Genomic DNA, 14,663 nt, shown 5'->3' on the forward strand with positions numbered 1-14,663 from the left:
CTTTTTTTTCTTTTTTCTTCCTCCTACGTAGCTTGGTACTGCACAAAATGAATTTCGTTGTACAAGTTGCAATGACAATAAAGGTATTCTATTCTATTCTATTCTACCATATATCTTCAAATAGTTTCAGATTCCCCCGAATCTTATAAGTTAAGTACTTTATCTGATATATTTGTTGAACCGTTTCTCTCCATTTGTCTATCAGAGGGCTTGTTTTTGAAGCCAGCTTCTTGTTATTTGATTCAGAGCTGTTATGAGCAGTATCGTTAATAAATATTTGTTGTTTTTATTTTGTATTTCTTCCACCGTTCTGCCCAGCAGCACAAAGTCTGTATTCAGATGGTTAGCAGTCTTTAAGATGGTGTTAATTTCCTTCGGCATATTGTTCTAAAACAGTTGTAATACTGGGCAGAACTAAAAAATGTGACCGAAATTGGCATAAGTTTCACCACACTCCCTCCAGCAGTTTGGCTAAATGTTACCATTATATTTAGCTTGTTGTACTGGTGTTATAAAGTACCGTGATTGTATTTTCCATGCATACTCTCTCCAGTAGGGGAGAGGGTGTAGTTGTGTGTACATTCAGATTAATTTCCTTCCAAATGCCCTCCGATATGTTTGTAACAAAAGTTTAATAATATTCATGGCTAAAGATGGCAGGGCAGACTGGACAGTTCTCTGGTTGGCAGAACTGTGTGATTTAGTCATGTATCTGCCTCAGCCTGTCACTAGCAGGCTACAGCAGCTCGCCCAAATACAGATCCATTCACAGACAACGCTGCACAGCACAGCCACCTTCCTTCTTGCTGTAAAATTGAGTGAGGAACTGTTGCCCCCTCTTTTCCCTCTGCTCTCTTTCTCCTCTCTTTGTATTTTTCTGCCAGCCTGACTTTGCTGCTTTAACATGTTTTGTGCAGCAGCCGGCAGTGAGGCAGCAGCTCCCTCTCTGACTGCAGGAATCTCAACTGATTAGCGCTGTTCCGTTTGTGAGCCCCCTCTCTGCATGGCTTGAAAATTGAAGGGGGGGGGGGGGGTGAGTGTTGTGCAAGATGGATGACAACTATGGATGAACACTTATTTTTATTAGTACATTGTGAATTAAATATTATATTAATGATGATAGGTTAATAATTTCGTACTGCAAAAAATTCCGTAGTGGTAATTTTTTTAGTGACCCTGTCAGTCAAGGGCCTTCACGTTTTCCTCTCTATTACCGCACCCCTGGTTCCAGGACGAGGCATGCGCCGCATCGCAGTAAATACAATATTCCTGGAATGTGAGTTTAACAAACCAGTTACATGTCCTCTGCATTCTACATCAGATGAAGACATTACTGTTTGTTTTATTTTGTATGTTACATACTTATTGGCCAAGTTATGTTAGTTTATGGGCTAGGAAGTCTGCCAGGGTACAAGGGTGTATAGGCGGCCATCTTGCCTGCAGAGTTTTCAAATCAAGTAGAATATTGTTTTGCCAGAAATCTGGGGGGTTTAATCCTGCTTTAAGTAAATCCTTAGCCAGAACTATGATGGCAGAACCAAAGTTACTTCCGTGTTTGCCTGAGGCGCATGCCGTCATCACTTGCTTTTATGTATTTACTTCTAAAATGCCCGTTTCAGGTAATGTTGGATTTATTTCATTGCCTGGTGAGTACACGAGTCATAACATGTACATGTGAGTGTTTCTGCTGCTGTCTGAATGTGTATTTCTGGTGACTGAATGAGGGGTAGGCAGCTGTACCGTATACTGCCATTGTAGTGCTAAACTCACTAGCAGGATCGAGGGGTGAAACACTTTCTAATGGATCTACATTCAGTTTTACTATCAGGAATATGGCAAATAGGCGAATCTCTCAAAATGTTGGCGTATCCCTTTAACAGCTGATACCAGCATCAGGTTTGTGTTTTCAGATCAGTTCTGGACTCAGTTCAACATAATCTGACAAGTCCTTTACTTCAGGTTTCACCAACAGAGGCAGTGAGGATAAAAATAAATAACTATCTCAGAGGAGAGAAAGTGGAGCTGAATGTTGGTTTTTCAGCTGGTTTCAAAGACCACAGCAGGAAAATGCGAGAACCGATATTTTCTGTGACATTAATGTGCATGCGAAACAGAATTTAGATGGTCTGTTGAACAGTAACAGTTATATTGACCTGAGAGTCTCCAGTCTACAGTGAGGACTCCGCAGTCCAGCTGAGAGCAGCTTCACGCCTGCATCTTGTAAGTCGTTGTTATTCAGGTCCAGCTCTGTCAGACTAGAGGACTGGCAGCTGAGAACTGAGGCCAGAGCTTCACAGCTTTTCTCTGACAGCTGGCAGACACTCAGCCTGAAGGACAAGAAGACATATGGCAATGTTATTCTGTTATATTTAATGTCAGCATTGTATTATTTCTACTGGCAGACTGTATTAATGAGGTTAACTGACCCTTATATTTAAAGCCCCCCTCCAGTCAGTTTTTCTTACCTGTATAACTGTTTGTGTTCTATGAAAATGCTGCATAAACACATGTCATCATTTGCGCCAAATAACTTACATTGATAAGAACCGAATGGGGGCGGGCACAAGCGCATGCCTGTTATAATTGTACTTGGCATAGGCGTGCCACATGCCAAAGCAGGCGTTTCAGCACTAAAATGTGGGCATAGATGTAAAATTCCATTCCCTAACAGATGGCATTATCCTATCGTCAGTATCGGGCAATTACTTTGCACTAAGATCTTTGAAAAGCACATCTTAGCTCCGCTCCAGGCACGAAAACACTCGCTGCGCTTGATCGCACCATAATCTCCGCAGCGATCGCGAGACGGGAATCTTCCCAGATTTTTTTTCTCCATTTTTATCCTCGATTAGTGCTAATTTTAATTTATTTATCCTGGTTGCTGCTCCTCCCTCTGCCGATCTGGGGAGAGCCGAAACTGGCTCCATGCTTCCTCCGAGACATGGGCAGTAGCCAGCCGCTTCTTTTCACCTGACAGGGGAAGGTTCACCGGTAGGACATAGCACGTGGGAGGATCACGCTATTCCAACAAGTTTCCCTCCCTCTGAACAGGTGCCCCTAATGACCAGGGGCCGGTTGCACCAACTGGTCTTACACTGGTCTTAAGCTAAGTTGGTCGTAACTTTACGACCTACAGCTACGCCGGTTGCACCAAGACGACTTAAGCCTTATTTTCACTAAGACCAGGCGTAACTCCTACGCCTCGTCAGGAGGAGGCGTAGAGCCTGCCTGTAACAGAGATCTCCGCGGAGACCTTTTTGACCGTCATCGTCGTAACACCGCCAGTTCGCCGTCTTTGAAAGCACGACGTTAGATTATAACTAACTACTTGTGTGGCTTAGCCTTCCCAAATGTTGGCGTTAATTTTTTTAGAATTTAATACATAGAATTGGGAACGTTACATTCAATTTCATTCAGACTCCCTGACACTAATCGCCGCCGCCATTTTCCCCCGGGGCTTCCACAGGAGGAGGGGGGTGGGAGGAGGGAGGGTGTAGTGATGCACATACAGTAGTGGGTGACGGCGCGAGGCACATGTGGGCCAATCAGAGGGCATTCCCCGACAATTCACATGAACGCGCATTGCTATGACCAGCGTAGTTAAGACCAGAGTAAGCCGTGTTGGTGCAACAGGCGTAAGTCCATGGTCTTAACTAAGACCGACGTAGGAGTTACGACCAGGCATAGTTAAGACCAGTTGGTGCAACCGGCCCCAGAGGAGGCACCACTTCAACGACCAGAATATTGCATGTTTTGGTGAGGGGTTCTAATATGAAGGAAACCCCCAGGGGGCACGGGGAGAACATGCAAACTCCACACAGAAAGGCTATTTTGACGACCCCACCCGGGCAGTGGGGAGGACATGTGGACGGGCACGCACTCCTTCAGCGCTCACAGCGTCCCAGGTGGGAATCGAACGCAGGACCTTCTAGCTGTGAGGCGACAGCGCTTACCACTGCGCCACCGTGCCCCCTGCGAGACGGGAATCTGATTGGTTTTGATTGACGTAATGCCCAGGCATTGCCTGACCACACCTGTGAATAATTCTGGTAGTTAAGACCGCCCAAATCCCGTTTGCGCAGGCATTTTGGGGTGCAGATGATTCTAGCACGGCTCTAATTTGCGACACGTGCCGTGAACGTTTCCGCATCCCCGCCGAGAATTGCATCCCCAATATATTTCGGGGCTGTTTTAACTTAGAAATCACGGAGGTCATGTCTACCCAGACAATTATATCACTTTTAAACACTTTTTACATTTCTGTAAAAATCATTACAATATGCTCCCATGAGGTGGGGATGCTGCCGGGCGGGGGTGCAAAACTCGGCATAACACTTGGACAAATGTGCAAGGCAGACCGGTATCTTACATGCCTTAAGGCACGTGCAAACAGGTGCGCAAGCGTAAATAGGGGATATCGCCTGTACGAAGATAGGGCCCATCGTCATGACTCACCAACACATGAACTATCTTAAAAATGACAAAATACACTGGAGGGGGGCTTTAATCTCATTAATGTATTATTTCTATAATTTCTATCATTGAGGCTAACTGACCTTATATTTAATGTCATTACGTATTATGTCTACTGGCCGACTGTATCGAAGGGGCTAACTGACCCTTATATTTAATGTCATTACTGTATTACTTCTACTGACAGACTGTATTGATGAGGCTAACTGACATTATATATAATGTCATTATTGTATTACTTCTACTGACAGACTGTATTGATTAGGCTAACTGACCCTTATATTTAATGTCATTGTATTACTTCTACTGACAGACTGTATTGATAAGGCTAACTGACCCTTATATTTAATGTCATTGTATTACTTCTACTGACAGACTGTATTGATGAGGCTAACTGACCCTTATATTTAGTGTCATTATTGTATTACTTCTACTGACAGACTGTATTGATTAGGCTAACTGGCCCTTATATTTAATGTCATTATTGTATTATTTCTACTGACAGACTGTATTGATTAGGCTAACTGACCTTATATTTAATGTCATTACTGTATTACTTCTACTGACAGACTGTATTGATGAGGCTAACTGACATTATATTTAATGTCATTATTGTATTATTTCTACTGACAGACTGTATTGATGAGGCTAACTTACCTTATATTTGATGTCATTGTATTACTTCTACTGACAGACTGTATTGATTAGGCTAACTGACCCTTATATGTAATGTCATTATTGTATTACTTCTACTGACAGACTGTATTACTGACAGACTGTATTGATGATGCTAACTGACCCTTACATTTAACGTCATTATTGTATTATTTCTACCGACAGACTGTATTGATTAGGCTAACTGACCCTTATATTTAATGTCATTATTGTATTATTTCTACTGACAGACTGTATTGATTAGGCTAACTGACCCTTATATTTAATGTCATTATTGTATTATTTCTACTGACAGACTGTATTGATGAGGCTAACTGACCCTTATATTTAATGTCATTACTGTATTACTTCTACTGACAGACTAGTCAAGTCAAGTTTATTTATATAGCCCTAATTCACAAGCATGTCTCAGAGGGCTTCACAGAAAGTATGTCTAGCTAATTCTAGCTGACACAACAGTAACATGAATATACAGAATAAAGATAACATTTGAACAATTGATAATATAGAAAATATAGGAATGAGGGGAGAGCAGAGGAGAGCGCAGGAGAAGGGAGAATAGCAGGGGGAATGTGAGAGAGTGATGGGGTGGGGAGGGTATAGGATGTGGGGAAGGAGCAAGAGGAGAGAGCAGGAGAGGGGAGGTGTGGGGGAGAAGAGAGCAGGGGGAGGGAGGAGGTGGGGAGAGAATGAGCAATATAGACGGAGGAGAGGGGGGAGGTGGGGAGAAGATAGGAATGTGGAGGAGGAGAGAAGGAGAGATGGGGATGCAGGGGAGGGAGAGCCAGGGTAGAGAAGCAGGGGGAGCGTCCCACACCCCCCCCCCCCCCCCCCCCCCCAGAGAGGACAGAGAGGAGGAGAGAACAGAGAAGGAGAGGTGGGAGGGTGCAGGGGAAGGAGTGCAGGGGGAGAGGAGGAGAGAACAGAGAAGGAGAGGTGGGAGGGTGCAGGGGGAACGCGGGAGGAGGAGGCGGGGGAGGGAACAGACCTCTCCGCCCCCTCCTCCCCCCCCCCCCCCAGAGAGAACAGAGAGGAGGAGAGAACAGAGAAGGAGAGGTGGGAGGGTGCAGGGGAAGGAGTGCAGGGGGAGAGGAGGAGAGAACAGAGAAGGAGAGGTGGGAGGGTGCAGGGGGAACGCGGGAGGAGGAGGCGGGGGAGGGAACAGACCTCTCCGCCCCCTCCGAGAGGACAGAGAGGAGGAGAGAGCAGAGAAGGAGAGGTGGGGGGGTGTAGGGGAAGGAGTGCAGGGGAAATGTGAGAGAGGGGAGAGGACAGGGAGGAGGAGAGAACAGAGAAGGAGAGGTGGGAGGGTGCAGGGGAGGGAGAGCAGGGGGAACGTGGGAAGAGGCGGCGGGGGAGGGAAGAGCATGGAAAGAGAGGGGGTGGGGGGGGGGAGTGGGAAATGTGGGAGAGTGGGGAACAGGAGGGGGAAGAAGGGAAAGGAGCGGGGGAAAGAGAAAGAGAGGGGGGGGGGAGATCAGACAACTGACTACTCTAAGCATTAACCAGAGCTAGCTGGGACATAGTATCTAGCTAGTCTACAGCCTAATCTGGCCTATCCTACTCTGCTCTAGTCTGATCTTTGCCTGAACACTATAACTATAACTTCTACTGACAGACTGTATTGATTAGGCTAACTGACCCTTATATGTAATGTCATTATTGTATTACTTCTACTGACAGACTGTATTACTGACAGACTGTATTGATGATGCTAACTGACCCTTACATTTAACGTCATTATTGTATTATTTCTACCGACAGACTGTATTGATTAGGCTAACTGACCCTTATATTTAATGTCATTATTGTATTATTTCTACTGACAGACTGTATTGATTAGGCTAACTGACCCTTATATTTAATGTCATTATTGTATTATTTCTACTGACAGACTGTATTGATGAGGCTAACTGACCCTTATATTTAATGTCATTACTGTATTACTTCTACTGACAGACTGTATTGATTAGGCTAACTGACCCTTATATGTAATGTCATTATTGTATTACTTCTACTGACAGACTGTATTACTGACAGACTGTATTGATGATGCTAACTGACCCTTACATTTAACGTCATTATTGTATTATTTCTACCGACAGACTGTATTGATTAGGCTAACTGACCGTTATATTTAATGTCATTATTGTATTATTTCTACTGACAGACTGTATTGATTAGGCTAACTGACCCTTATATTTAATGTCATTATTGTATTATTTCTACTGACAGACTGTATTGATGAGGCTAACTGACCCTTATATTTAATGTCATTATCGTATTATTTCTACTAACAGACTGTATCGATGAGGCCCTGGTCTAGAGCAAGTCTCAGTGTGTTTGCATGGTGCTGTTTGCATGGTTAAATCCACCAAATGGCACATGCAATGCACTGTTACGCTGCACAACAGGCCATAAAATAAGTAAATAAATAAATAAATAAATAAATATATAGATATAGATATATATTATATAGATATAACTTAGGAAACACTTTAAAAAGTAACTGAATTTAAATTGTAATATAAAATATAAACATGAGAAAGGAGATGGAGAAGAGAGACAAGAAAAGTTACACAAAATGACACAAAAGCAAGTCAATAAAAGTGTGTTTTACAAAGAGTTTTAAAGATGATTCTGTGATTCTGCAGCCTCACTAAAGTGAAATCACTTTCAGTGTTGAGTCTGAGGGAAAGTTGGGAAGACCTGAAGATCTCAGCTGGCCCTCAGCTCACAGGGAACTAAGAGCTCCACTATTTTTTTTTTTTTTTTTTTTTGAACAATTATTTATTGAGTTTGATTTCATGTTGGTGACAAGAAACAGAATCAAATACATACAAATACAGAAACAGATAAATTACAGTACAGCAAAAAAAGGAACACAGACAGCAACTAACAATAGAGCACAATTCGACATAACAGCAGCAGACAAAACAAAACAACAAAGAAAAAAAAAAATAAAAGAAAAAAAAAATAAACAAGGTATGCCAAACTTGTTTAGAATATGTAAGCATATAGTTAATTTAGAGTACTGAAGTAAGTAATAGCACGGGTCCAATTGTCAATTGTATTGCTGCGAGCATTATTAACCTTAGAAGTAGATAGCTCGAGTTGTAATATCTCAATAAAGAAGGTAAGCCAAATCCTCCTTAATGGAAGATTTTCTTCAAACCAGCTCTTAATTATAGTTTTTTTCGCAGCTGTTGAGGCTGCCAATAGTATTCTTTTGTCCTGGTAAGTTAGAACTAAATTAGGATTATAAGCAAACAAAAACAGGGCTGGGCACAAAGGTAGAGAGTTTGAAAAAAAGTTCCCCAACAGTTCAGCCACAAATGTCCATAGTTTCCCAACCGGTTCACAAAACCAAAACATATGAGAAATATTACCTACAGCAGAGACACAGCATTTATCACATAGATCACTACTAATGATGTTTAACTTATATCTGCGATCAGGTGTAAAGTAAATTCTGTGAGCAAATTTATAATGAATTGCTTGGTGGGCAAGATTTTTTGACGATGAGAATATGTTGTTCCATATTTCATGCCAATCCCAGTCAGCATCAAGGCCACAACCACGGAAATCCTCTTCCCATTTGTTCATTAAAGGGAGGCAACTGAGATTATGGGAGGATAATTTTTTATAAATTTGGGAGACTATATTATGTAATCTTGTACGGAGGAGCAGGTGGGCCAGTGGGTGAGAACAGAGTTGAGAGTCCCAAGGGACTCCATATGTTTTTAAAGCAGTGCGGAATTTGATATAAAGAAACCAAGAAGATCCAGGGAAGGAATACCTGTCCTTCAGATCTTGGAAAGAGCAGAGGCCATTCCGATCATAAATATCACTCAGATTAAATATACCCAAATCAGACCAAGGACGAAAAACAAAAGGCCCAGTCCCGGTCAATAGAAAATGATTATTCCAAAGAGGAGACAGATCATGTAAGTTACATGTAATTGAAAGAAATTTATTTATTTGATACCATATATGAACACTGTTGTGAATGATTGACCCTGACTGGGACAAAATAGTTCTAAGTTTTTTATTACTAAAAAGTAAATCCTGGATTCTAATTGGGAATGTAATTGCATTCTCTAAAGACCTCCAGGGTACGACAGAACTGGGGTTAAGCCAAATCTTCAGTGCTCTTAATTGAAATGCCCAAAAATAAAACTTAAAATTAGGGAAGGCAAGACCTCCAGCGTTTTTGGGACGTTGTAAAGTAGACATGCTAATTCTAGGTGGTTTGCCGTTCCATATAAATTTCCTGCAGGCTGAATAAAGTTCCTGGAAGAAATTTGGCGGTGGGGGTAGTGGTATCATTGAAAATAGGAAGTTTACACGTGGCAGAATATTCATTTTAATGATATTGATCCTTCCATAGAGACTACCCTGGAGGGAAGCCCATTTTAATAAGTCATTCCTAATTGAAGTTAAAGACACATCGTAATTTTCTTTTACAACATGGGAAAGGCTAGGTCGGATTTGAATACCAAGATAGGTGAAGCCTTTAGCATCAAAGGAAAGTGGAAAAGGTACATTTTCTAGTCTGGCTGTAGAGTTAAGTGGCATAATAGCAGTCTTGGTCCAATTAATTTTATAGCCAGAAAGAATACCAAATTCATTGATTACTTTTAATAGATGGGGGAGTGAATTTGAGATGTCAGAAAGATACAGTAAAATATCGTCAGCGTATAGCGAAATTTGATGTGATGTGTCTTTAATGATGATGGGAGAAATTAAATGGTTCTGTCTGATTAATTGAGCAAGAGGTTCAAGAAAGAGGGCAAAAAGACTGGGAGACAAAGGGCACCCTTGTCTGGTGGACCTAAACAATGTGAAGTCAGACGCACCCGGGTGACCTGTTTGAACACGTGCAGTGGGACCATGGTAGAGTGTACGGACCATTCTGACAAAGTTAGTTCCAAAACCAAACTTTTTCAAAACTTCCCAGAGAAAGTCCCACTCCACGCGATCAAAGGCCTTCTCAGCATCCAATGAAAGCACAGCACAGGAATGAGATTGAGTTGCAGCAGAATCAATAATATGTAAGAGACGTCTGATGTTATCTGCTGCAAAACGGCTTTTGATGAAGCCAGATTGGTCATGATGGACAAGAGAAGAAATATGTTTGTCCAGCCTTCGAGCCAGTACTTTTGCAAAAAGCTTAAAGTCACAATTCAAAAGAGAAAGTGGTCTATAGCTGGAACATTCCAGAGGATCCTTCCCTTTCTTTAAAAGCAGTGAAATGAGTGCAGCTTTTTGGTCTCGATGAAACGAACCGGTTTCTAATGCATAATTTAAAGAGTCTAAGAGGACTGGACCAACCAAGTCCCAGAGCACTGACAGCAGCTCCGGGGGGATGCCATCTAGACCAGGCGATTTTGACTTAGGCATTGAGTCCAACGCCTCTTTCACTTCAACAAGTGAAAGAGGAGAGTCCAGATCTACAGCTTGCTGAGCAGAGAGAGAAGGAAGAGTTAAGCCACTGAGGAAGGATGTTATAGCAGATAAATCAGAGGAGGACTCTGATGTATACAATTTAGAATAGAAGGCAGTAAATGTATCATTTATTTGTGAAGGTGAAGTACAAAGTTCACCATTGTGATTGCGAATGGCGTCAATAGATGCCAGCTGCTCAGACTGCTTTAATCTCAATGCCAAAAGTCTAGATGGCCTTTCTGCATTTTCATAATGAACTTGGCGGGACTTACGATGCAAAAATTCAGCCCTAGAGTGTAATAACGTTTTATAATCAATTTTCAGTCTTGAAATTTCAGATTGCCTATCATTACAGAAATTTAAGAGCTCCACTATTATTAATTAATACACAGGACAAGATGTTACTATCCCTTGTGCCAAAATCCGAGGAAAAAACACATTTAGAAGCCCAATGCAGAATAAAACAAGCTAACAGGCTAACAAACTAATAAACAAGACACAAATCACCAGTTACCTACCCTAGCCAACAGCAGTATGAAGCATGTCATTGGGGTTTTCAAGTGGGCACCTTCCTTCACCGACGTTTCGTTAAGTTAGGCCCACGACACCTCAAGAAGGTTTAACGTGTAATCCAGCGTCCTGGAAACACCCCCCTCCATGCTACCACCACACAACTGCATATTACCTCACTATCTAAGCCTAGCTATCCAGGTCAGTTCGGTATGACATTCCTGACTACACCACCACTGTCAATGATTCAGCCCTGTTGATGCGGACCGTCAATCATGACCAACAACAAACAATCCCTAACTACACCACCACTGTCAATGATTCAGCCCTGTTGATGCGGACCGTTAATCATGACCAACAACAAACAATCAATCTGACCTTAGCGAGCTCCCCAGCTAGCATGTTTCCTCCTTATCCACAGCCATTCACTTGCTCGTTCTGCTGCCTGAGACATGTTGCTAACCGCAAGTTTCAGGCTCCGTCCCTGAATGCCCAACTCAGTTAGTAAGGCAATAACGGACTTTGCCACAAAACCACGGCAGCCCACCTCTACAGGCCGCACTCAAGCCCTCCAACCTCGCTGCTCTGCCTCTGCTGCCATTTCAGCATACCTAGCTTTCTTGCGCTCATAAGCCTCCTCAACTCGATCTTCCCACGGGACTGTGAGTTCGATAAAATAAACTCTCTTCTCTACCTCAGACCACAGTAACAAGTCCGGACGTAGCCGGGTGCTAACTATATATGCTGGGATGACTAGCTGTTCATTCAAGTCAACCCTCATTTCCCAGGCTCCACCTACACTTAGCTGCCCTAACTTGTGCCTGACCTTAATTGGTCTAATCTTTTCTCCCTCACATACAAATTTGATCTGTCTAGTCTCTTTGCTAGCAACTAGAGAATTTACTTCTAGCCGCTTCTCCTCAACTGCAGCTGCCAAACATTTCAACACCTGGTTGTGACGCCAGGTGTATCGCCCCTGGGAGAGACTGACCTTACACCCTGACAGTATATGCCTCAGTGTACATACACTAGAACACAACGGGCAGGCACCATCCTCGCCCAACCACTGATTTAAGTTCTGGGGAGATGGCAGCACATCATAAGTAGCCCCTAGAATAAATCTAATTCTGCTGGCCTCCATGCTCCACAACTCTCTCCACTTCAACTTTCTCTTCTCTACACTCTCCCAGTTCACCCACTGTCCTTGCTTTGCCTGCGACACTGCCTTAGTACATCTTACTGCCTCCTCTTGCCTATGTACTTCTTCAACTACCATCTTCCTCTTTTCCATTACTGATGCCTTGTTCCACACAGGTTTGCACAAGCCTAAGCCTCCACGCCCATGCTGCACCTGTCCACATTGTAATTAAGAACCAAAGCTAGCCTACTTTAAATGTGTTCAGTGACATTTTAATATGAATTATCTATCTAACTGGTAACCAGAGAACAGGTGTTAAAAACTGGGAGATGATGATGTCACATTCCCACTGGTTAATATCTAGCTGCTCTATTCTGAAGCAGCTGGAGATGTGACAGTGAATTATGGCTGAGATGAACAGAGAGAGAGGTGTGGTAATCTAATGACAAGATATCAGAGCATGGATGATCTTCTCTCAGTCACTGAGCTTTACTGCTGTGTATAATGAAGCTGGATCAATACAACTCAAATCCTTGTGTAAACCTGCAGAGCGACCTTTGCAGATTCAGGAATCCTGTTTTGAGAGAACAGACCATAATTTGGAGAAATGTGTCAAATCAGCTGAGAAAAACCGTAAACTGATTTTACCTGAGAATCTCCAGTCTGAAGTCTGGACTCTCCAGTCCAGCAGAGATCAGTTTCACTCCCGAATCTTGTAAATTGTTGTTACTCAGGTCCAGCTCTCTCAGACGCGATGGGGTGCACTTCAAAGCTGAGACCAGGCCTTCACAGTCAGACTCTGACAAGTTGCAGCCCCCCAATCTGAATAAAGAATAAAACAAATAGCTATCAAATAAAATATCCCTGAAAGCTTTCAACAATCCAGTGTTTCATAATCCAGTGGACTTCAACATGTTGTCAGTGTGGATCAGCAGCATGTCGGCCTTATAGAGTCTTTCCATCTGAAAGCAGACTGGCTGTCACAAGGTTCAGTTAAGTTTCAGAATCCAATGTTATATGGACAATATTTTCAGATGGCAGTTTCTCTGGAAATAATTGTGGTAAAAAGCAGAATTTGAGTTGGATGGAGAACTTGATCCTGACTTAACAATAACTTGATCTTAAATTAACCTCAATCTTTAACAAGCTACACAAACTAACATTTTGGGTCTGACTAGCACCGTAACACTTAAAGCCCCCTCTAGTCAGTTTTTCATACCTGTACACCATTGATGTTCTATGAAAACATAAGGTGCGTGCTGTAATAACACTAGGGTTGGGTACCGTTCACATTTGAATCGATACCGGTACGGTACCGGTACCTGGAATTCGGTACGGTACCAAAAACGGTACCTTTTTCGATACTTTTTTGAGTTAAAAAAAAAAAAAAAAAAAAAATTTTTTGCAACAACAAAAATGTACAGTTGTAAAACAAATAAGTCCAAACTTCTCAATTTCAACATTGTTCTTTATTTAGATTTTTTTTTGTTTAGCAGCAGCACCCAACAAAATAAAACCCCTCCCTCCCTCCCTCTTCCCTCCCAAACCAAGAGTTTACTTGTCGCAGGTAATGGTCTTGTGCCACACTGCTCCATCCATCAGCGGTCACTGCAATATGGTCAACTGCCCTGAGTTCCTCCTTCACATTCTTCTTCTCAACACGATACCAAGCTGGGATAAGTGTGTTTGTGAGAAGGTCTCTGGAGGGAGGGGAGTATTTTGGGTTCAGGGTCCCTGTCATCTCCCTATATATAGACAATAAAAATAACTATTGTTAGTAACTTAGCTTACTCTATGAATATCACACACACACACACACACATTATCACCCATTTATACATAAATAAATAATTTACCTGAACCATGGAGACTCCACCGTTGCGAAGGGCAACATCATGCCTTTTACAATGAAGGCAGTCACTGCCCTGTGGCACTCATTTACTTTCTGCCGGGGTAAAGCTGCTTTCTTCGCCAGGGTGAAGGGTGTCTCCTGTGCGACTCTCACACGGTGGCCTAGCAAAGAAAGCAAGAGTGTAACGTTGAACGTCTCACGGTGACACGAACTGAGGATAATAATAACGTTAGCAACGCTAGTTACGCTACTAAACATGCTAAGCTATAAGCTACAACTATCCAGCTAACGTTACGTTAACGTTAACGTTAAATACACGTTAACGTGTATTTAACGTTAGCTAATTAAATGACGTTACCTGATGTTGAAGAAGTCGACGCCTCACTTGTGACACTTGAAGTTTCGTCGTCGTCGTTGTCCGTTTCAGCTAACGAAGCAGAGGAGCTGCTGGCTGTAGGTGCTTTGCTGCTGGTGGATGCAGCGTCCACCCTCAGGCTATCGAACACTTTACAGTCTTCCGCATTTAAAAAGATTTTATGCTTGACCAAGTGTTTCCTCAAGTTAGAG

General features: G+C 42.6%; 1 protein-coding gene across 1 annotated transcript in view; it reads right to left on the bottom strand.

The window, feature by feature from the left end:
* Positions 1-13,474, bottom strand: part of LOC310797416 (neoverrucotoxin subunit beta-like) — a gene marked incomplete at its 5' end in the record, with an annotated part of 34,519 nt that extends 21,045 nt beyond the window's left edge. The window contains 3 exons of the mRNA XM_083659784.1: positions 2,154-2,327; positions 12,893-12,988; positions 13,464-13,474. Coding sequence (XP_083515910.1) covers positions 2,154-2,327; positions 12,893-12,988; positions 13,464-13,474 — 281 coding nt within the window. The remainder of the gene's footprint in view (positions 1-2,153; positions 2,328-12,892; positions 12,989-13,463) is intronic.
* Between the last annotated feature and the right edge of the window lie 1,189 nt (positions 13,475-14,663).

The sequence above is a fragment of the Poromitra crassiceps genome (genome assembly GCF_964638095.1).
Source record: "Poromitra crassiceps genome assembly, chromosome: 23".
NCBI classification, from domain to species: domain Eukaryota; kingdom Metazoa; phylum Chordata; class Actinopteri; order Beryciformes; family Melamphaidae; genus Poromitra; species Poromitra crassiceps.